The sequence below is a fragment of the Momordica charantia genome (genome assembly GCF_013281855.1).
Source record: "Momordica charantia cultivar OHB3-1 chromosome 1 unlocalized genomic scaffold, Mcharantia_2.0 BLBB01000001.1, whole genome shotgun sequence".
Taxonomy (NCBI): Eukaryota; Viridiplantae; Streptophyta; class Magnoliopsida; order Cucurbitales; family Cucurbitaceae; genus Momordica; species Momordica charantia.
In genome coordinates this window covers 8,516,193-8,540,033 of record NW_028275157.1, presented here as the reverse complement: position 1 = coordinate 8,540,033, position 23,841 = coordinate 8,516,193, and the positions used below count along the sequence as shown (strand labels likewise).

Here is a 23,841-nt window from a genome sequence, read left to right as displayed (position 1 = left end):
TTTTCATGAATTTCTTGTTTCTTCCTTCCATTGTATACTTTCCAATGTCCTTTTCTTTTTTAACTTGTTTCTTTCTTTGATATTCGTTTTTCTCCAGAGTCAAACTATTTGAATTGTTTTCTAAGTTGTCGGTTGCAAACTTTGTTCATTGACTTATGCAATTGAGATTGTGAAGGACTATACCTTTATGAGTGTAAATACGAGAAAGTGCTTGTAAGATCCATTTTTCTTTCTTCCTTTACCTAATTTTGCAGCCTATGTCTACAAGATGATTTTGAAACGTTTTTCCACATCATGGAGCATTTAACCACAAAAGTTGGGTTCAAGGCTAAAATCCATAGAAATACAAGCAACTCATACTAAGTAAAAGAATAGCAACGTCCAATTCACCATAAGGAGTATTGGGATGAGCATGGTGGAACTTTTCCAAGCTGTCTGATGGAAAAATTTAAGAGAAGTTCAAAAAGTTAATTTTACCTTAAACTCAATACATTTCATGGAAGTACAAACTCAGAAGAATACATTCATTAAAAAAAAAATTAATCTTCCAACATAAGTTTGTGAATATAACAAACGAATAATGTGCTTGAAAGAACGAAAAAAAATACATATATAGGTTTCCTTCATATCTTTAGATAATAAAAAATTGAATTATAGCATTTTGAAACTTTTTAGTAGACATGTCCATTACAAGTGGTATTTGAATGTTTCTATTTGAATTGTACGAGATGAAATACTCATACATAATTCTTAGAGGACGTCCTCCTTGGTTTATCAATTCTTAATAAAGTGTATGATTGACTCGAACAACCTTGAATTCATACGATATATCTTAGTAAGAGGACGATTTCATTTGGTGACTGGGCTTTCCATCGAATTTCTTGGCAGCACTAGAGTCACTTTACAATCAGCATACAAATCGGCAACCTTGTCACATTGCATGGGAGGGGTGCTGCAACCGGTCAAGACGGAGCTTGGAGATTGGAGAGAGAGCTAAATGAGAGTCGGAAAAAATAGAGCCAAGTACTATATTGCACTATTTCACAAAACTCGAGTTAAATGGCAACTTTTGAAAACTTACCGACCAAATAAACATAAACACTAAATGAGAAATAGGAAGAAAACACTAATGAAGGTGAAGAGACATGCATCGGAAATTGCTAACATTTTGCATAGAGATAGATGGTAATTCCATTTTTGATTACCCAGTGGAAACTGTGGTTCTTGTCAATACGAGCATAACTTAGTAGACAATGCATCCTTAAAATTTTGGGTCGTACATTCAATTTTTGTAAGATTTTCGACCCCATCAATACAAGAAATCTGTAATCAAGATGCCAGCAAGCGATTTTAGCCAAAATACAGATCAAACAAACTTTTGAACAAGAAACGAACTTTTCATTGATAAATGAAAAGGAACAAAAATTGTTCAAAGATACAAACCCCTAAAGGGGTGAAATGAAGGGGATGAAGAAGGAAAAAAAAATAAAAAAAAAAAAGATACAAACAAACCAAACTTAATAAATGAAGCTTAAACATTACACAAAAAAGCCTCCCAATTAGAACAAATCATGCTAGGAGAATAATTTGCAAAGAGATTGGAGAAAGCACACCATTGTGAGGCTTTGAACTTAGCTATATTGTAGCAATCGAAAGCTGAGCGGCTTTTCCTTTCGAAAGTCCTTTGATTCCGCTCAAACCATAACTCAGATAAAAGCTCTTTAAGACCGTTTACCCAAAGAAGACTTGCTTAGGCGAAAAGAAAGGACCTAATAGCAACTGAAAAATTGATGAAGATACTGACTTGTCCTTTATCCAAGCTAAATTGAACATATGAAAGAAAAGATCCCAACAAACTGATGCATAAGGACAAAAGAGAAACAAATGCACTTGGTCTTCGCAAGTGGCAGCACACAAAACACATATAGAAGGTTGGAGGAGCATGTTAGGCAGCTTCTTTTGGAGAGTTTCAAAAGTATTTACTTTCCCATTAAGGAGAATCCATGTTAGAACATTTACCCTTTTTGGGCTGCACGAATTCCACAATCTTGAAACAAAATCATTAGGCAGAGATGAAGGACCAACTCTAGGCTTACAGAGGGAGCTAACCGAAAAGGATTCAGAAGAGTTTAAAACTCCATTTCAACTGATCTTCATCATCACAAAGCTGAATCGGATTTAAACATGACAGCAAAGATAAATATTCTTCCAATTCTTCATCCTTTAGCATTCTCCTAACTTCAATTCTCCAAGAAGAAGAATGTGAGTCTTAAGCATCATGGACTGGTATAGAAGGAGAAGAAGAGATCCGAAATAAGGATAGAAACCTATCCTTTAAGATAGAATCCCCTAGCCATAAATGGTGCCAAAATAGAACTTGTTTGCCATTCTTAATCCTGAAAAAGGTGAAGTTTGCCACCAACGACCACTGTTTTTTAATGCAAAACCATGGACTACGACGACTACCAATTTTTTTTCCAGAAACATTCCAGTTAAAACGGTCAATACCATAAATGCTTGCCACAACTTGCCTCCAAAAAGCTGAAGTTTCTATACTGAACTGCCAGCCCCATTTGGCTAGCAAAGCATGATTTCTATGCAACAATCTCCCAATACCCAAACCACCTTCTTCCTTGCAGACAGTATCCCACCTAACCAAGTGTTTCAATGTACTCTTCTGACTATCTCCCCAAAAAAATGATCTCAAACTTTGCTCAATCTGTTTGCTAATAAGAACTGACATTTGAAATATTGATAAAAAGTACAATGGAATGCTGCCGAGAACCGAGAGGCAAAGAGTCAACCTCCCTCCACGAGAAAGCTGGTATTTTTTCCATCTATCCAGCTTCTTCATGATTTTTTCTTTAATGGGATTCCAAAAATCAATATTTTTAGGATTTCCACCCGAAGTAGACCTAAGTAAACAATAGGCAGTGTTTCAAAATTACAATCAAACTTCTTTGCAACCCTAACCACCCTTTGAAGGTCAATATTAATTCCGCACAGTGAATATTTTTCCCAATTTACTTTAAGGCCCGAAAGTCATTCAAATGCCTTTATAGTATCGAAAAGGACATCCATCATCTCTTCATTATCCTTACAAAATAGCAATGTATCGTCAGCGAATTGTAAATGAGAAATATGCACCAAATTGCTCCCCTCAATGAAACCTTCAAAAAAACCTCTATCGTGGATGTTTTCCATTAAGCTGCTTAGAACATAACTGATCAATAAAAACAAAAATGGTGAAAGGGGATCATCTTGACGTAAGCCACGCGAAGCAAGAATTCTTCCACGCGGCCTACCGTTTATGAAAACTAAAAACTTAGCTCCTCGAATGCACCCATTAATCCACTGAATCCATTTATTTCCAAATCTTTTCTTCCTAAGGAAAGCAATCAGAAAATCCCAATCCACCTTATCGAAAGCTTTCTCAATGTTTAGCTTTAAAAGTCAACCTCTCTTTTTCTGAAATCTGTAAAAATCCACCGCCTCATTTGCTATCAATATCGGGTCTAGAATTTGTCTACCCTCAATGAAAGCGCTCTGATTAATGGAGATTGTGCTGGATATAACTTTCTTAAGCCGCTCGGTGAGGACTTTAGCCATAATTTTGTATGTGGAGGCCGTAAGACTAATGGGCCTAAAGTCTTTAACCTTGTCCACAACATCCTTCTTAGGAATAAGACAAATGTAAGTATCTTTGATACAAGCATTTATAATACCACTTGTGTAGAATTCTGCAAAAAGTCGAGTAAAATCTCCTTTCCAATGTTGCCAAAATTTGGCAAAAAACTCAATGGTAAAGCCATCAGGTCCAAGGGCCTTATTTTTCCCAAGAGATTTAATAGCTGACCATATTTCAAGATCATCAAATGGTCTTTCTAACCAGTTACTGTAATGATTCGAGATGGGTCTCCAGTTGATCCTTTTGGGAGAAAATCTTTGGACAGCCTCTCCCTTATACAAATTTTCAAAAAACCCAATGATTTCTGCTTCAATTTTCAAAAAACCCAATGATTTCTGCTTCAATTTCCCTCTGATTTAGCAGGGATATATTTTGGGAGTTCATTATCTCAGTAATCTGTGCTTTTCTTTTCCGAGCAGCCAAAAATTTATGAAAAAATTTACTGTTTTCATCCCCATTCTTCAGCCAATGTATCTTACACTTCTGGATCAGATTTTGTTCTTCATTTAAGAATAAATTCAAAAGATCCTTCTTCAATGAAACTCTCCTCTCCTCCTCTGCCAAAGAAACTCCCACGGACTCATCTGTTTCATCAAGTAAAGCAATTTCCGAAATAATCTTCTCTTCTGCTTCTATCCTCTTCTTTTCCTTTTGAACATTCCACTGCTTAAGAACGATTTTGAGATTTCTAAGTTTTGAAGAAATGACAAAACCTGCCCATCCATAGGAAATGTCGTCCGAGAGCTTAGATTCAATTAATTGAACGCACTCCTTGTCTTCTAACCAAGAGTTGAAGAACCTGAATGGAGAAGGCCCCCATACAAAATCTCCTACATCAAGAACAATTGGATAGTGGTCAGAAGTAATTCTTTCAGCCCTGCTTACCTTGGAGTTGCTAAACAAATTATCCCAATCCTTAGAGATAAAAGAATCTGTCCAAAATTGAGTGAATATTCCTGCTGCCCATTTTCGACCAAGTGAACTTTCCATTAGAGAAACAAATTTCCAGCAAATCAAGGTCTTCAATAAGTTTATTAAACTTTCTCACGTCTCTTGTGATTCGCCCTCCTGTAGATCTATCTGAGATCCATCTTGTGATATTAAAATCACCCCCAAGGCACCAAAACTTATCACAGAGTCCTGAAATATTCCGAAGCTCAGCCCATAACAACTTTCTTTCTCTGTAATGATTTGGACCATAGACATTAGTAATAAACACTGTATTCAATTGAGAGTAAAATCCGATCAATTGAAGTCATTGAATACAGATCAAACAAACTTAACATACATTTTTACGAAGCATATATCAAGGCAAGGCCTACATTTACATTGAAAATGAATTCTTCCTCATAAAAGAAGAAATAAAGGAAAAGAAAAGAAAACGGTGTCTCTTTTCTGATGAATGAAAGCAGTCCTACCTTGTTATACACAAATACACCAATCTGATGGTGCAGAATACTTTTTTTTTTTTTACATCTCTCTCTCTCTCTCTCTCTCTCTCACCCTCACACACACACACAAATGGAAAGTGTTCACAATTACTTCATATTGAACCTGGAACCATCAAGCCGCTGCGTGTTTCTAGTTAGGAGTGGTCATCAGTTTCATTTCCATGTGATTTTTTCAATTTTGCAACTAGAACCCACATGTTGGCGAGTTCATTTTCTAGATAAGCTTCTCTCTGCTTGGATTCCTCAACCTTGCAGTGAAGTTCGGCTTCTCTATGATCCTTTTCGAGAAGGGCAGCTTCATACGAAAGCTCTCTCTCCTTACTCATGGCCAATTCTCTCTTCATTTCTGCAGCAGAAGCACCAAGGTCATTGCGCTTTACGATAACATCTCTCCGGCCGTTCCGGGTTCCAATAGTCGATCTTCTCTGGGAAGGGGAGCTCTTGGATGCAGCAAATTCAGCAGTTAGTCTCTCATTCTCATTCATGAGCTTGGAAACTTCTTCTGATAAGGCTTTGAGTTCAACAGCTGCGGCTGAGGCTAGACCCTTAGCATATGAACTCTCCTCTGCAAGTTTCTGGTTTCTCAGCTCTAGCTGCTCTTTTGACTCTGTTAGTTCAGCCACTTTATGCTTCAGATCATGAATCTCAGTTGCCTGTCAAAGGGAAAACACATAATCAATTATATTTTTATTTTTATTTTTTTTAACTTTTTTATTTTTGAAAAATTTTTTATTTCTTAAACTAAATTGCCTCATAAGATAGCTCAATCAGGATTCCCAATAATAATTAAAAAAGAAGAATACAACAATTGGGGATATGATTCACAAAACTGTGCAGTAGACAAACATGAATTTAGCACACATTGGTTCTTTGATTTGGAAGTGCAACAAAAAGATATTTGAAAAAATTCTTGACACAACAATAACTGCTAATATTTCCATTTTTCAATACTGAACAGCCAGCGAGTTGTGATGTTCACTCAATGGAGGAGATGTTGGAGTTTAGAAGAAACCTGTGCTAATATTTCATCAGCCTCTTTCACCATGGGACTACAATTTCGCAATTCAAGTGTATCAGCTAGCTGTTGCTTTAAGGAGGCTACAGTTTCCTGTAGTCCTTCACATTCAGAGATCTGATGGAAGAATGTGAATCAAAACCAAAAGCATTAAATAAATGATTTTTGGAGCAACAAGTTCAATACGATGAGTGAAAGTAGTTATTCTACCTTTTGGTTTAGCTGCTCCTGAATTATACGATTATCAGCAGCTTTAACCTACAGGATTGAGCAGTAACGAGAAAGTTCAATACTATACTTGAGAAACACATTGGAGAAAAAGTTTCCCTTTTTTCGTGACTTTCATTTTTAAAAATTTGTTTGCAATACCCAATTTATCAATATGAATACAACAATGAAGTTGGGGCTAAACTAAGACTCGTGGATGGGGAAAACCCACTTCAACCACCAAATCAGAAAGCAACATCAGTCCATTAAGCTTTTTGATGTGTTTTGCCCTATTCCACAGACATGAGTAACAACAACCATTTATGAAAAAAGCTCCTCTGCAATGTTTTTCAATGATTTGATGATGTTGACTGTCAATTCAAATGTGGAACACAAGTTTGAGATAATTTTTATAATTCAATTCACTATTCACCTCAAGTTCAAACGACTTCTCATTCAACTGTGCAGTCAGTTCATCAATTTCCTGCAGCATTAAGACAAGCACGCAGGTTTGCTTAAGCAAAAGTGAGATGGCTCTTAAAAGAAAATTGAATACACAAAAACTATTAGAGAACTTACTCGCATTATTTCCAAGTCTGTCATTTTATTTGGTGAAGCATCGGCAATTTTCTTTTCGAGCAAAGCTATTTGTTGACTTTTGGTGTTGATGTCATCTTTTAACCTTTTCATCTCAGACTTAATAGTAGAAGAACCATAAGTATGAAGTTCTCTGGCACATTGATAAAACGTAAACATGTAGCTTTTGGAAAATAAGCTCTTACATAAATTTGGTCTTTTTGGGGGTTTCTTGCAGCCTCATCCGACAGACGCTTCAAAGCACTTGAATGAAGTGCCACCTCTCCGGACAAAATCTTTTGCTGTTCCCTTAGAAGGTCAATCTGATCGCTTGACTTTATGCTAGTCTGATAAAACGGATGAATCAATTTTTTCAACAGAAAAACTATTATCATAATCAAGTATGGAGGATAATAAACAATTTGTTTTTTAGAAAAAAAAAAATACTGAAGCAATTAAAAAAAATTACAGAAAAATTGCAATTATACTTATTTTTTCAAAATCAGGAAGCGATTTATAATTCTCAGCTAAACAATCATACTTCCAAGAAAGAATGATTCTTAATACACATGCTGGGCAGTGGGCAATTTTTATTATCTAGTTTTCTTTATCTTCTTCAGCACTATGGCAAGGCATCAATTTTAGCTGCAATATAGGCTCAAAATTCATATATCATATTCTGAAATCTTTTTACAAAATTAAAAAACTTTTTTAAGAAGACTGTGCACGCAGGAAGAAATGATATACTTGGTTAGATTTATTTAAGAAACAGAGTAGGACAAGAAGATTATTTGTAGATCTACTTTTACATCACTCGCATTTCTTCCTCTTTACTTTTAACAATCTAACTAATCTGAGTTTTTCTTTTGGTCACAAAAGTTGTGATTCCAAGAAAGAAATCCAATTCAACCCAGAAACAATTTATTGAGTATACAAAAACAATTACTTATTTAACATTTTTTCTTTGAAAAATTATATTTATTAAAAACTTGGGGGAAGGATGATCATGGGCCCTGCTGGAGTCTATGAATTGCACTAACTTGTAACTATTACCCAAAAGATCTCTAAACGTGCATCATGATCCTAAACTCCACGATTGTCCTAAAGTGCACTTTAGGTAGCCAACAATCGATCTTTGGATTCACCTAATTGAAGATCTGAGTCCAAATGATCTTTTAGCTAGATTGGGTCATTTGAGGCCTGAAAAATCTTGGGCACCAAACTCGTGATCCCGATCCCAAGTGCACTCCAATGAAAGAGGTTCAAATTGGCTTCATTATGGATATGAGAAAGCAAACAAAGGTGACAACTAGCTCGGGTGCAATCAAAATTAAAATATATGTTAAATTTAAGAGAATAAAAGTATTATGATATATTCAAATAATGCAACTTAGGACTTCGGAGAAAGACCTACTACAAAAAAGAATAGTAAATCTACTACAAAAAGGAATAAGAGACCTACTACAACAAACAAAGAAATAAAAACTATAAAGATTAAAAAGCCAACTAATAGATGTTTATATAAGCTGGTTTAAAGATATCTTCCATAGCTAGCTTGTTGATTAGTTTGTCCAATTGCGTCTTTGTAAGTCCCTTAGGTAGTACATTAGCAACATGCTCTGTCGTTGGAAGATAAGGAATACATATTGCACCAGTATCAATCTCGTTAATAAAATGTTTGTCAACCTTAATATTTTTTTGTTCTATCACAAAAAACTAGATTGTGAGTTATAGATATGATAGTCTTGTTGTTACAATAAATTCGTATAGGTGTCCTCCGAGGAAATTTCAATTCTTCAAGTATCATTTTCATTCGTCTACCTTCACAAATTTCATGGGCTAAAGCTCTAAACTCTGCTTCAGCACTACTCCTGGCCACCACATTTTGTTTTTTGCTTCGCCATATAACCATATTTCCTCCAACAAAGGAACCGTAACAAGAAGTAGATCGTCTACCCATAGCACATCAAACCCAGTCCGCATGAGTATAAACTTCTACTTGAGAGTGGATATTATTTTTTAACAAAATACTTTTTCTAAGAGTTCCTTTCAAATATCTCAAGATTATAGGCAGCTTCAAAATGAGTCGGTCCAAGTGCATGCATAACTTGACTTACCATACTTACACAGTAAAGACAATATCAGGTCGTGTATGAGACAAATAGATCAATCTTCCAACAAGTCTCTAATATCTTTCCTTGTCATTTATTTCTTCTGCATTTGCTACTTCTAATTTCAGGTTAGGTTCAATAGGAGTTTCTGCCATGCTGCAATCAAGTAGTCATGTTTCTCCAAGCAAGTCAAGAACATATTTTCTTTGATTAATAAAGATACCTTTTTCGATCTTGCAAATTCCAACCCTAGGAAATATTTCAAAGTCCCATAAGTCCTTGATTTAAAACTCACTTGCAAGATTTTCCTTAAGACTGGCTAGTCTTGCTTCATCAAAACACCGTGAGAATAACATCATCCATAAAAAATTAGAAGAAAGCTGATCGAAAGAAATATTGTGCACAATATAAAATGAACATATCATTATGTCCAAAAGAAGTCAGAGCTTGGTAAAAAATGCTCTCATCTCTCGTCCTCTCCTCCTTTCACCCTTAGTTTCGTAGTTCTTTTTTGTTTGACTATGCAATTTCTTAGCATTTCTTGTCCGTTAGTTTGTTAAGTTGTTTAGATTCACTTATGCTGAGATTTTTAATCTGGTAAAGTGGAAATTAGCAGTAGTTGCTGCATTGATGGAAAGTTTTTTTACATCTGGTAAGATGATGAAAGATACATTCTAGAAGATGTGCATAGAGATGTCTTGGTATCTCTTCCCCCACTCAATTCCTGTGGTTTGATAATCATATGGTCTAACTGGTTCACGCTCCATCTCATGCCTGGTTCAAGTACCAGCTTATAAATGTTCTTGGTTCATGTCGTATTCAGAAGTTTAGAATCGATCAAGATTGGTTTTTAGAACTGGTGGTTTGGCCTAACACGGGTGGTAGAAAGAGAGCTATAATCCCTGGGCTTAACAAATTTGGATGGTTAAACTTCTAGAACATGCTGAAAACTTTTCAGTTAGAATCACTGAGGATCAAAGACAGAAACTTTTGAACAGCACAGACAATTTGTGGAGAAAGATAAAGGTAAGAAAGTGATGGTTCAGATCCAACCGTATTTTTGAATATATACGATATGTTGGAAAAACATATTTAAAACACTCGATGGAAGTTTAAGTCATAATATATACGAGAGGTTGGAAAAACATATTTAAAACACTCAATGGGAGTTTTGAAATTTAAAACCTTACTAGGCATCCTATTTATTAGGTAGGTAGCTGTGAGAATGACTTCCACCAATAAATATTTCGGAGCATACATGAAAAACATTATAGCACGTGATACTTCAAGTAAATGCCTATTTTTTCTTTCGGCAATCTCATTCTGTTGAGGAGTATCCCGACAAGTAGACTAATGAACAATACATTTTTCTTTCAAAAATCATAAAAAATTTCATTGAAATACTCAGCGTCATTATCAGAGTGTAAAATGCAAATTTTAGTTGGAAATTAGGTTTCAATCAATATTGTAAAAGTGTTTAATAATGTCTTTTACCTCAAATTTTTTTGTCATAAATAAACCCAATTTAGACGAGTATGATCGTCAATAAAGGTCTTTCCACTATGAGTACTAACTTTAGAGAGACCCCAAACATCACTATGAATTAAATAAAAAAGATTCAGAAGTTTTGTAAGGTTTTGGAGAAAATGTGGAACAATGATCTTTTGCTAGAATGCAACTCTCAAAAACAAAAGAGGAACAATCAATTCCTTTAAATAAATTTGAAAATAAATGTTTGAGATAGGAAAAACTGGGATGTTCCAGCCTAAGATACCAAAGTATAATTTGTTCTTTAATCGAGAGAGAAGTAATACTATTGAGACTCTGAGTTATTTTATTACTAAAAGAACCTTCAATCAAAGTAGTAGAGACGATCAAGCATCCTTGCAGATCCAATCACCTTCCACAAGTCCTTATTTTGGAAAAAATACAATGAGATTCAAAGAAATTAATACGACAGTTAGAATCTTTAGAAAGTTTGTTGAGAGAAGAAAAGGTTACAGGTTAATTTTGGAACATGAAGGACAAACTAATAAAAGGTTATAGGTTAATTTTGGAACATGAAGAACAGACTGCAGAGAAATAGTCTCAATCAATTTAATGGTTCATTTTCCTGTAAGGAAGAAAAACTATTCTCTGCAATTCTAGTTTTTTCCTTTGGAATATGAAAGAGCGTGAATCAAATAGACAAGGAAAACTTAATCCATGAAGATGATTTACTCCAGAGAAAGCCTTAGGGATAAGTACTTAATTTGTACCTGGGATACACAAGAATTATTAGAAGGTAAATAACAATTTCAACAGTTTTAATTTGCGCCTCCTAATAATTGGTAGATAACAATTTCTACCATTTATGAATTTACACCCCCCAAGGGGCAGACCAGGTGGCAAGAGCTTGGGGTCTCTTGGTCATACTGGCAGAGTCTCAAGTTTGAACCTTCTGGTGCGTTTCATACCAAAAACCGTTGATGTCTCCCGAGTCGAGGCTTTGAGGCGAGCACCAGTGCCCTTGGGTATAAAGGAGCAAAGCTCCGACTCCCCGTTCTCAAAAAAGGATTTTATGAATTTGCTCCATACTTGAGTTACCATCTTTATCCTTATACATTCTTGTATTATTTTTAGTTGAATTGAAGTTCATACTAGTGTTTTCGAGGCGCACCCAAGCGAGCGCCTAAGGCGAGGGGTGAGGCGATTTCGCCTAGGTGCGCCCTGAGTGGTGCCAAGGTGACCACCTTCAACCGGGCGCTCGCCTTGGCGCGCCCTCGCCTTATGGCGAGGCGAGCGCCTGGTTGAAGGCGGACGCATATATCTTTTTTTTTTTTAAACTTTAAATCATTTTAACTTGATAAAAACCCACCTCATAATGAAAATAAACAAAACATGAAGAGAAGACAAAAATAGAACCGTAGGAGATGATAAGGGAGAGATGGTATACTTGGAGGAAGAAGAAAAACTGAAGCAGAACATGTTGACGAAAGAAGTTGCAGAAGAACATGTTGAAGAAAGAAGTTCTGAAGAAGAAAAGTCTTAGGAGAAGAGTCTTTTCAAAAAACGGAAAGGTGGAAGGCAGCTCACTTTTCTATGTGCTTGCATGATAAGTTAGCTGTCACCTATTTCCCATGGCCATGAATACAGCTGTTTTACTATAAATACAGCTGTTTGCAATAAATACAGCTATTTCTATTTAATTCTTTTGCAGCTTATTTCAAATACAATTTTCTCTCTACTTATTTTTTCTTTATTCCGAATATTTCTATTTTTATCAATTATTTTAAATTAATTTTTTATTTAAAATATTATTATTATTTTAGTTTTCACATTTTAAAATTGAATATTTATTTATTTTACATATAAATTATTAATAAATATTATTTTATTTAATATTTTATGTAGTGCGCCTCGCTTCACTCAGGCGTCGCCTTTTTATCGCCTCTCGCCTTGAGGCGATGGAAGGGCTTGTCGCCTTGAGTTGCGCCTTGCGCCTTGAAAACACTGGTTCATACCATTCTAAAGAAATGAACACACTAAATAAAATGTGGCACCTGAACCAAAGTTATACATGATTTGAACCAGACCAGACCTTGAACCGGTCAGATTGGACATTGGAATAATCTTCAAATCTTAAACAGATCCACTCGTGAATCGAACCAAGGGTTGAATCGAAACAAATAGAGGTTGAATGGACCAAACCAAATTTGAACTGAACCGAACCAAGAGTTGAAACAAATCGGGTTGAAGCAATCTTCAACCTTTAATCCAACCTGAAATTTCGATAGAAATCACAAACACCCTCAACCACCATGCGAACAGTGAGCTTAAACTGCAAACATATGGCTGGTGATAATACAAAAGGGGCAAGAACGCGCGAGCAGTCTGAGACGGTGAATGATGAACTTGAATGGGGAATGCAAACGTATGGCTAGTGATCGTGCAGAGAAGCGCAAACGATGACCAGCGATCGTGGGAACAAACAAACTAAAACGACGTGAGTCGTCTATGATGGAGTGACTGCAAATTTGTGGACAAATTAAGGTGCCAGAACAAACCTGTCGTGCCGGAAGTAGGCTGCGCTGTTCTTCGATGACAACAAGAAGGGCTTCGGTGACTGTGGCAGCCGGCGGTCATAGCAGCCACGGCTGGAACTAAGCTTGAAAAGGTTTCGACATCGGATAGGGTTTTTAGGAAGGGCTAAAATTGGTAGAGAAAATTAGGACTTTCTGGGTCTGAACGAACCCAAGACCTCCTAACTCTGATGCCATGTTAAATTTTAGAGAATCAAAATATTATGATATATTCAAATAGTGCAACTTAGGTCTTCTTATACCGGAGAAAGACCTACTGTAAAAAAAATAGTAAACCTACTACAAAAAAGAATAGGAAACCTACAATAAAAAAGAAAGAAATAAAAACTATAAAGAATAAAAAGGCAACTAATAAATGTTTATATATATATATTCCAATAATATGAAATAAAGTTACATACATACCAAAGGTGAATCCTGATCAAATATATTTTCTTCCAAAGCTTCTTTCTCCTCTCTGGCATCAGATAAGAGATCTACAGATGGGGAGCTTTCTGTACGTAAAGAATGAGATAATCTGGATTCTGTGGGAACATTGTTCTGATCAGTTCGAGGTGTTGAAGGAATGCTAGTGGACTTCACTCCACTTGACCTATCACTCGTGTTTGTTAAAGTTCCCAAGCCACTATCTCGTTTCTGATCAACGATAGTAAATAAAAAGCTTTAAAACATATATATAATAAACAACCTTTTAAACATGTTTAAAATCAACAATAAACTCAAAAAGCTTAAGTTGATGGGTTAAGGTAAATTTAATCATATATAGATATCTCAACACCCTCCTCACTTATGGGCTTGGAAATTTGAACAAGACCCAACAAGTGGAAATTAATATTAAATAGGGAGGAAATGACAATACTGGAGTTCGAACATGGGACCTCCTACTCTAATACCATTTTAAACATTTTAAACATGTTAAATCACCAGTGAACCCAAAAAGTTTAAACTGATCAGTTAGGGTAAATTTAATCATATATAGATGTCTCAACTCTATCATTTGATTTACAATGAAGAAGGTGCAATAAAAACAATATATTCAGCCAATCATATAAATATTCAATTTAAGCGCAGCCAATGTTTTCAAGCTGAGAATATAATCAGGACATAAAAGAATACTCAAACTTCAAGTAGCAGTGGATTCATATGCAAGAATCAGGCATAAAAAGAAAATTACAACATTGAATTTCCTAAGTTACAAAATTATGTCAAACAAATTAAATATGGAAACTAAGTTTTAGAAGGATCCATGAACATAAATGAAGTAGGAGGCATCCTCTATCTTATACAGACTATAAGAAAGGAGTACTACAGAACTTTTCGGGAAGAAAAATCAAAGTGAGTCTACAATAACATTTCTCATGCCATTTTTAATTTTAAAAACCACTCTGTATTGCTGTGTTTTATGAGAGAGATAATTTGCACCTTCTGTTCGACTCCAGCACTTTTTTTCTTTTTTTTTTTTTTAAATAATTCACTTCTTAATATACAGGAGTGGTTGGATGAATAAATACAACAATTCCAGCTATTTAGATTTCGAGGAAACGGCCTACCCTAATAGATGAAGAAATACATAGCCAAATTTATTTAAATAGAAAATTTATTTATAACATTTGTACAGAAAAATATGTTTGAGCTGTAAAACATGTTGATGCTTTCACTGAATGGCCTGATAAACTCTCTATATGAACGTTGGTTGCAATAAGATGGAAGCGCTGACAGAAGGGTCAAGAAATAGTATGTACAAATTTCATAAAATGTGGTAACAGAATTTCTATCCAAAACCAACTTTATACCACTCAAGGGTTGTGTTGAATTAGTTAGAAGTTTAGATTATGTGGACTTAGTTAGAAGTTGTTTAGATTTTGTGTTTAAATTTAGCAAATAAATCTATTTTTTTGTCAGGGAAGTTAGGAGGTTATTCCTAGATTTTGTTTCCTTTTGTAACCTACATATAGTGTCTCTTTTCCTCATCTTTGATCAATCAATTCGAGAAATAAAGAATTTATTTCTTCTCTCTTTTCTCGTGTATGTCTCTCTGGTGCCTCTATCCTTAGTTTTTATGGTATCAGAGCTAGGTTTAGATTGACATCAGAATGGTTAAAACAACCATGATGACTGATGTGCGCAAGGATGAGAGTTCCGAAGGATCGAATACGACCTCAATTCTCTCCCTACAAGTACATCCACGACACCTCACATCTCTATCTCTGAAAACACTTCGCTCCAAATTACCTCTCCAAAACTGAACGGAAAAAATTTTCTGCAATGGTCTCGATCGGCCCTCCTAGTTATCCGTGGCCAAAGTCGACTAGGGTACATCAATGACACAATAGCAAAACCAGATGAAGCTGACTCATCTTTTCCCGTGTGGGATGCTCAAAACTCAATGGTCATGACATGGCTCATTAACTTGATGGAGGAGGACATTAAAGAATCATTCCTCTTCTACTCAACAGCAAAGGATCTTTGGAATGCGCTCACTACGACTTTTTCTGATTTTGATAAGTGGCTCAATTGTTTGAATTACGCAATAAGGCACGCTCCCTACGACAAGGTGAATCTGATGTCACCCAATACTACAGCTCATTACGTCGATTGTGGGCTGAATTTGATCTATGTCTCAATCTCAAATGGGAGAACCCGAAGGATGCTGAATGCTTCCGCAAACACGTCAAGAAGGAACGAATTTATGATTTTCTTGCAGGTCTTCGTACGGAATTAGATGATGTGCGTGGCCGCTTACTTGCCACAAAGCCAATCCCAACCATCCACGAAATCTTCATAGAAGTCCACTGGGAGCAAGCCGCAAACGTGTGATGATGGGTGATACACACACAAAACCTATGTCCCTCTCGCTCGAATCATCAGCTCTGGCGGCACGAGGTTCACCACCACCTTCATCCCGAACTACTCGTCGGAACAACCTATGGTGTGATCATTGTAAGCGCACAAGCCATACAAAAGATGGTGTTGGGAACTCCATGGTCGTCCTCAACGGAAGAATTTATCAAGGGATTATCGACCACCTCCACTTACAAATACTCCACCTTCTCGAAACAGCTCCCCCCGGCTATCAAGTGGACCCTAGTGTGTCAAACTCCCAAGATTTGACCACCTCTCTCCCTCCATTTTCAAAGGCACAACTTGAACAGCTCTATCGCGCCTCTTAACACCGCCGGTTGAATCTACTCTTTCGTCAAGTTTCGTGGCAGAATGGAGGTATTTTTAGTGCAGCTTTAACAAGTCAGCAGTATTCCGATCAGTGGATCTTAGATTTGGGTGCAACTGATCATATGACCTTTTCATGATATGTTTACCATGTACTCACCCAACCCGATTCAGACACATGTCAAGCTTGCGGATGGGTCATCGGCCATTATTAAGGGCTTTGGTTCTGTTATTCTTAGCCTGAATATTACATTGCACTCAGTGCTCCATGTGCCTAAATTATGTTGCAATCTAATTTCTGTTCAGAAGTTGACTCATGATTTAAAGTGTCGGGCCCTGTTCACTGACTCTAAGTGTTTGTTTCAGGACTTGATAACGGGAACGATGATTGGCAGTGCTGATGGCTTTGAAGGGCTCTACTAATTAAGAGAACCAAGTCTAAGAAATAAACAAGTTCTCCAGGTTGGTGGTGAGTCCTAGAGAACAACAAATTCTACTTTTACATCACCGTTTAGGGCACCCGAGCTTTCAGTATCTTAAACATCATATCCTTCACTTTTTCATAAAGATAACCTTTTTACATGCGAAGTGTGTCAATTTGCAAAACACTCTCGTACATCTTATCCTTCTATTGAGTCTATACCATCCAGTCCATTCACAATGATTCATAGTGATTTATGGGGTTATCTCGCATCAAAACTATGTCCAGTAAACGTTGGTTCCTTAGCTTCACTGATGACCACACTAGGGTTTGTTGGGCCTATTTACTTAAAGAAAATCAGAAACTGCATCAATCTTTCATTCTCTCATTCATAATCAATTTAATACGAGAATCAAAATTCTTCGCACAGATAAGGGGACATAATATTTTAATAAAACATTAGGTACTTTCTTGTCTCAAAATGGAATCATTCACCAAAGTTCCTATGTCATTACCCCCAACAAAATGGTATAGCTAAAAGGAAAAATAGGCATCTTTAGAAACTGTCCATGCTCTCATGTTCACCAATTCTGTTCCTAGCCATTTTTAGGGTGATGCTGTCGTTACTGCTTGTTATCTCATTAATCGGATGCCCTCTCATGTTCTGAAATTTAACACTCCACTAGAAATCTTACTCACTATCTATCCTCAAATCCGATCTGTCCTCACAATCCCCCTCAAAACATTTGGATGTACTGCATTCACTCATGTTTATGATCATGAACGTCACAAATTGGAGCCAAAAGCCGAAAGTGTCTTTTTTGGTTACTCTCATACTCAGAAAGACTATAAATGCTATTGTCCAATCACCAATAAATTTTACACTACCATGGATGTCACATTTTTTTAGTCAATCTTTTTTTAGCCTATTGCAAGTAATCTTGATGGAAATTTTTGGGAGATTGACGATCTAAATACCAGGATTGAGTCCCCTCAGTCAAAAATATCTGAGATTGATGGTCTAAATACCGAGTCACCTCAGCCAAAAGTACCTATCCCGATTGTCCCAATTACTCAGATAGAAGAGTCAGTTCCTATTATTTCCTGTAATAATGAAGATGATCAAGCCAACCCAAATCGAAGTGACAAGCAACCTGAAACTCTTGTTTATTCTCGACGATAAACGGTTCAAAGAGTGGAGCCACCACAGCCTCAACAACAAAGCCATGAATCCATCTCATCCTTAGGTACTGAACAATCTACCCTTGTGCCTCAAGACAATAATAATGATCTTGATCTCCCTATTGCGATTAGGAAGGGTGTGAGATCATGTATTCAGCATCCAATTGCTCGATGTATTGGTTATAGTCATTTATCTTCAACAGTTCAGACCTTGGCTCTCAATATGCGGTAGATGATGAAATGAAGGCTTTGAAGTTTAATGATACGTGGATAGTAGTTGATCTTCCTCAAGATAAACTAACGGTAGGATGCCGATGGATCTTTACTGTCAAATATAAGGCTGATGGGTCCATTGAAAGGTATAAAGCAAGATTGGTGGCCAAATGATACTCTCAGACTTTCGGGGTAGACTATCGGAGGCATTTGCATCCAAATTAAACACAATCTGTCTCCTCTTGTCCTTTGCTGCAAATCTAGATTGGAAACTACAACAACTAGATGTCAAGAATGCATTCCTCCGTGGAGATTTGGAAGAAGAGGTGCACATGGACCTTCCTCCTGGATTTGACATTGATAAGTATGATGGGAAGGTGTGTAAGCTGAAGAAATCTCTCTATGGCTTAAACAATCCCCACGTGCATGGTTCGGGCGATTTTCAAAGGCTGTTTGTAAACAAGGGTATACTCATGCTCAAACTGACCATACAATGTTCTATAGGCACTCTCAAGGTAAGATCATCATCATCATTGTTTATGTCGATAATATTATCGTCACAGGTGATCATCATGAAGAAATAGAGGGACTAAAACAGGCACTTGGAAAGGAGTTCGAAATAAAGGACTTGGGGGCACTTCAGTATTTTCTAGGGATGGAAGTCGCAAGGAGCAGAACTATCTGTATGTCAAATAAAATATTTACTAGACCTCTCGAAGGAATCAGAATGCTTAGATGTAAACCTCCAATAAGTCCCAATCATAAGTTGGGAGAGAGCCTAGATGGGGTACTGGTTGATAAAGGAAGATATCAACGTCTTGTTGGAAGATTAATCTATTTATCCCACACTAGGCCGGATATTGCATTTGCAGTGGGTGTAGCAAGTCAATACATGCATGCTCCTACTAAAGAACACATGGAAGCCGTGTATCATATTCTTAGATATCTTAAAGGAACTTCAGGACTTGGATTATTTTTCGGAAAGGATGGTGACAGAAAAATTGAGGTGTTTACAGATGCTGATTGGGCAGGTTCTGTTCAAGATAGGAGATCTACAACATGATATTGTACCTTCGTATGGGGTAATCTTGTTACATGGAGGAGTAAGAAACAATCAGTTGTTGCAAGAAGAAGTGCTAAGGCTGGACCATGGTATTTGTGAGATAATGTGGCTGAAACTCCTTCTCCAAGAAGTCAAGATCAGGTTTGATAGTTCAAAGGAAGTCTATTGTGACAACAAGGCTGCAATTGCTATTGCACACAATCCAATGCATCATGATCGTACTAAGCATGTTGAGGTTGACAGGCATTTTATCAAGGAGAAGATTGAAGATAAAATCATAAATCTGATGTATGTTCCATCATCAGATCAAAATGCAGATATCCTAACAAAAGGGCTCTTGAGGCCCGTGTTTGAAAGATTGTTGGTCAAGCTGAAACTGTTCAATCTGTATAGTCCAGATTGAGGGGGAGGGTTGAATTAGTTAGAAGTTTAGATTATGTGGACTTAGTTAGAAGTTGTTTAGATTTTGTGTTTAAATTGAGCAAATAAATCTCCTTTTTTGTTAGGGAAGTTAGGAGGTTATTCCTAGATTTTGTTTCCTCTTGTAACCTATATAGTACCTCTAATCCTCATCTTTGATCAATCAATTTGAGAAATAAAGAATTTATTTCTTCTCTATTTTCTCGAGTATGTCTCTCTGGTGTCTCTATCCTTAGTTTTTAGGTTGTTCATTTCATGGGTATTGCTAGGAGAATGGCATGGGTATCAAATCTGTTTGAATTTTGAATTATAGGTTTTGCCTAATGAGTTTACATCCTATTTTGTCTTGAACTTCCACAATTTATTTCATTTTGATCTTCTATTATGGCTTTTATACTTTCAAATGCTATTTTTAGCTCTTCAAGATCGCATAAAAGTCCAATTTGGTGGTGCCAACACCAATCTCTACTCCAATTGGCAAAAACCAGCGCTGAATTCAAAGTACAGAAGCAGAACTAGGAGGGTGTACACAATAACACCAAGTGCAACTCAAAGTCTCAAAACACTCTAAGCAGAAATCTTCAAAAGTTCTTCTAACTCCCCTCCACTCAAAGCTTCCACAATGTTGCCATCAACATGTTAACCAAAGAGTTCGCTCTTTCTAAAGAAATGAGGCCACCATAAGAGCTGCTCTATTGCTTCAGTAGTGGATATAGGAAAGCACCGAGAGAGTTTAATGGTGTCCAGAAGATTTCTCCACCTTCACACTACACAGGCAGTTGAAAACTAAGATGACTTCTTGTGGAAATACCATAACTAGTGGCTAGTAGCTGGGAACTATATTTCCTCAATTGCTACCACAATAATTTTACTGTTTCGCTCAACAGTAGGCTCACGCGCTGGGTCATCATTACTTCTTGTTTTTCCTTTATACAACCTCAGACATACAGATAGGAAGCTAGGGGCCTATGGCTGTACAAATCATGTGGTTTAGTCACCAATGTGGATACATACCAGATCGAATGATGAAGGAAATGTCAAGAAGAAAGAATACGCCTTCAGTACTATAAATTCTGTGATCATATTTGCCAGATCTGAGTGATACCTCCCAACACTGTTTTTAAGGATGAATAAATCATCACTCAACCCAAAAGTTTAAGCTAATGGGTTGGATAAGTTTAATTCATTTATATGGATTTTCAACACTCCCCCTCACTTGTAGGCTTGGATAATTACATAAGCCCCAACAATTGAAAATCATTATAAATAGGGAGGAAACAACAATGCAGGAGTTCAAACACAGGACCTCCCGCTTTGATACCATGTTAAGGATGAATAAACCACCACTCAACCAAAAAGCTTAAGCTAATGGGTTTGGTAAATTTAATTCATTTATATGGATGCTCAACAACTGTCCACGACATTTTGTTTGTTGTATGATTGATAGTCCTAAACACACAGACTGAGAATTTGAGCACCTCTATGGAACAAAACATCAATGGGTTGCAGTCTCCAACGCACCTAGTGTGCTTCAAAGGACATGAATATGGGTCTCTCTTCCACAGATTCTTTCTTCTCCATCACTGCTATAACTTCAATGGAAAGAATTATTTATAATGGTCTCAAACTGTGAAAATGTTTAATTGTCTAAAAGGCAGAAAATTGTATGGTTATGTTGTGGTTGCTAATAGGCAAACAGAAGCACTTTTCCTTTATTTTAGAGAAAGAGATTTACATAGTTCAGAGACTTTCAAGAAGCGTGTTCTCTCTATAATTACACATAAGATGATGAGCCTTATATACTATTTACTATGAATAACTATCCTTACATATCCGTAAATTCCAGTAACTCCCTTATAACTTACCCATACCGAGCCTCATATATTCATTGATCTTCACTAGAGCAAGAACTTCTAATAATAGTCTTAATCTCATGCCCCCAGGGTATTTCTTGGTCATATTGACTTAGAGGCCTCAAGTTCGGACCTTCCGGTCAGCTTAATACCAAAAAATTAATTGGGATCCTAACAGTTTCATTGAACTTAATGACACCTGATGAGAAGCTTTATACCATTCCAGACCACAAAGGAGATCTGAGAATCTGTAAATACCTAGAAAATATATCAGAAGTGTTCAAGTTTGAGTTGAGGGAATACTCCATGATCTCAAACAAGGAGATACACCAGTCACTTAGTACTTTAGCACCCAAGCATGTTATTGGCAATAACTTGATTTATTATAAACTAATGAGTAGGAATGTAGAAGGGATTTGACCTAATATCAAAAGATTGTTGGAAAAAGGGATCTACAAGTCTCATCATGGTCTAAAAACGAATCCAGATGACGTTAGAAGCAAGGTCCTTGCCATCAAACCATTACCTAGCATATGACAGATTTTCTAAGATAAAAGGAAAAATCCGGAAGAAGCTGATGGTGAGATCTGACTACTGCTCTGATACACAGAAAATACAGCTATAGTTACAAGAACTCAAAGTCAGTACGCACCAGAAATTGACAGAAAAAGCAAGCATTGGTGTGACCATTGTTACTTGTAAGAAAATTAGTCGTACTAAAATCTGTTGGAACATACATGGAAAACCTGCTGATTGGAGGCCCTCTAGATCTCAATACAAGAGAAAAGGATGGGCTAACCAAGTTACTACTACAATTACAAATATGGTACTTCTTCCATCTGTCTTATCTTTCTTATTAGAAGTTTCATATTGTCAATTTCAAAAACACAAGTGCAATTCCACATGCATTGCAAATGATTCATTCAACTTCATTATTCTTTTTTTCTTTTTTAACAAGAACAACGTTCAAGTTACAAACCCCCAAAGGGTTGAAAAAAAGAAGAGAGTAGAAGAGAAAAATAACAAAGAATTAGCACAACAAGAGCAATACAAGCTCAGAGAAGATAAGAAGCATTCTAAACCAAAACTAGAAAAGAATACTTGCTACAAAGCTTGGAAAACCAAAAGAACTTCAAAGCCATGAGCGCCTGAGGGATAAAACCTTCCTTAGAACGAGAAGGACCAAACTCCAAAAAGAACCTTCAATATTCTTTTTATGTAAAGTAAATATTATGATAGAAAATAGGTTGTAAACTATTTGGATCTAGAAAAAAATAACCGAGAACTCCATCATTAAAGCATATTGTTTAGTTATAAACTTCACCAATTCAGCAATCGCAAACTATTCAGTTAAAAGAATTTCTAATTCAATATTCTAAAATTTATACAACTTGTCTTAATGAACCAATTGTAATCAATTATATTAAAAAATCATTACATAAATGTTAATTTTTAAATCTAAAGAAAATCAGGGCATATGTACTAAAAGCTTTCTTCTCTTATAATACCATCAATGCATGCGCATGCATCTATGTACAAGTATATAAAGAATATTTTAGAGATAACATGAAGAAGACGAGATGCAGATCAAGCATCACAACCATTAACCAATGAATTTCAATAATCAACGCATGAGACCAAGACACTGACAAACAAAAATGTTAATGATAAATAACAACACAATTCAAGTATCAAAACACCACATACCCGCAATTTTAACCAGTTTAGTAGGCCATGCTTCCGGGTCTTCTTCTCCTCCTTAACGGTATCATCATTGGCTTCACTATTGCTCTCGACAGAAGCATATGAGTCAACGTTTTCATCATCTAAAATTAGGTCTCGCCTCTTGTATGGCAGGTAAGCTAACTGCCCACATGTAGATAAACACTCAGAGAAAATAGATGGGGCAAGTATAAAAATATGAATAGCATCTTGGGCAATAGAGAGCATACTTCCTCCTCCCCGAAAGAATGCCTTCTCCTAAGACCAGGTCGATGAGAAAACCGTGATGATTGTGATGCCTTTGTGGAGACCAAAATTAACTTTGTCAGCCGTTGAATTCTGCCTAACAAAGCAGCTTTTGCTTCTTCCTCTTGTTCCAATCTTGATTGCAGTTTGAATTGACCATCTTCTAACTTTATGCATAGGATCACACCAAAAGAAATAGTTCAAGTCAAACACCATATCTTGCAAGAGAAATGAAAGTAAATGGATATACAGTCAAACCTCTTTGCACGATAAGCATATATAATCAAATCTGACTTCTGAAGTACAAGCTCAAAAATTTTGAATATATTACATATACAAACAAACATACAGGTACATATTATTTTTTTTCATATTCATGAGATCATGATAGGGCCCCAAATCCTCAACCAACGGTAACTCACC

The 23,841-nt window shown here is 36.3% G+C and overlaps 2 protein-coding genes across 2 annotated transcripts in view; both read right to left on the bottom strand.

The window, feature by feature from the left end:
* Window positions 1-3,453: 3,453 nt before the first annotated feature.
* LOC148213222 (uncharacterized) lies at window positions 3,454-4,678 on the bottom strand. Its single transcript, XM_088123645.1, has 2 exons — window positions 4,132-4,678; window positions 3,454-3,992 (listed from the first exon to the last, which is right to left on the bottom strand). Exons 1-2 carry the CDS (start codon window positions 4,676-4,678, stop codon window positions 3,454-3,456), a joined length of 1,086 nt encoding a protein of 361 aa, XP_087979771.1.
* Window positions 4,679-4,951: 273 nt separating this feature from the next.
* Window positions 4,952-23,841, bottom strand: part of LOC111017845 (kinesin-like protein KIN-7K, chloroplastic) — a 64,871-nt gene continuing 45,981 nt past the window's right edge. The window contains exons 13-21 of the mRNA XM_088119082.1: window positions 23,403-23,585; window positions 23,158-23,316; window positions 13,536-13,766; window positions 7,144-7,284; window positions 6,941-7,057; window positions 6,795-6,845; window positions 6,365-6,412; window positions 6,152-6,271; window positions 4,952-5,792 (exon numbers count right to left, since the gene is read on the bottom strand). Coding sequence (XP_087975208.1) covers window positions 5,274-5,792; window positions 6,152-6,271; window positions 6,365-6,412; window positions 6,795-6,845; window positions 6,941-7,057; window positions 7,144-7,284; window positions 13,536-13,766; window positions 23,158-23,316; window positions 23,403-23,585 — 1,569 coding nt within the window. The 3' untranslated portion in view covers window positions 4,952-5,273. The remainder of the gene's footprint in view (window positions 5,793-6,151; window positions 6,272-6,364; window positions 6,413-6,794; window positions 6,846-6,940; window positions 7,058-7,143; window positions 7,285-13,535; window positions 13,767-23,157; window positions 23,317-23,402; window positions 23,586-23,841) is intronic.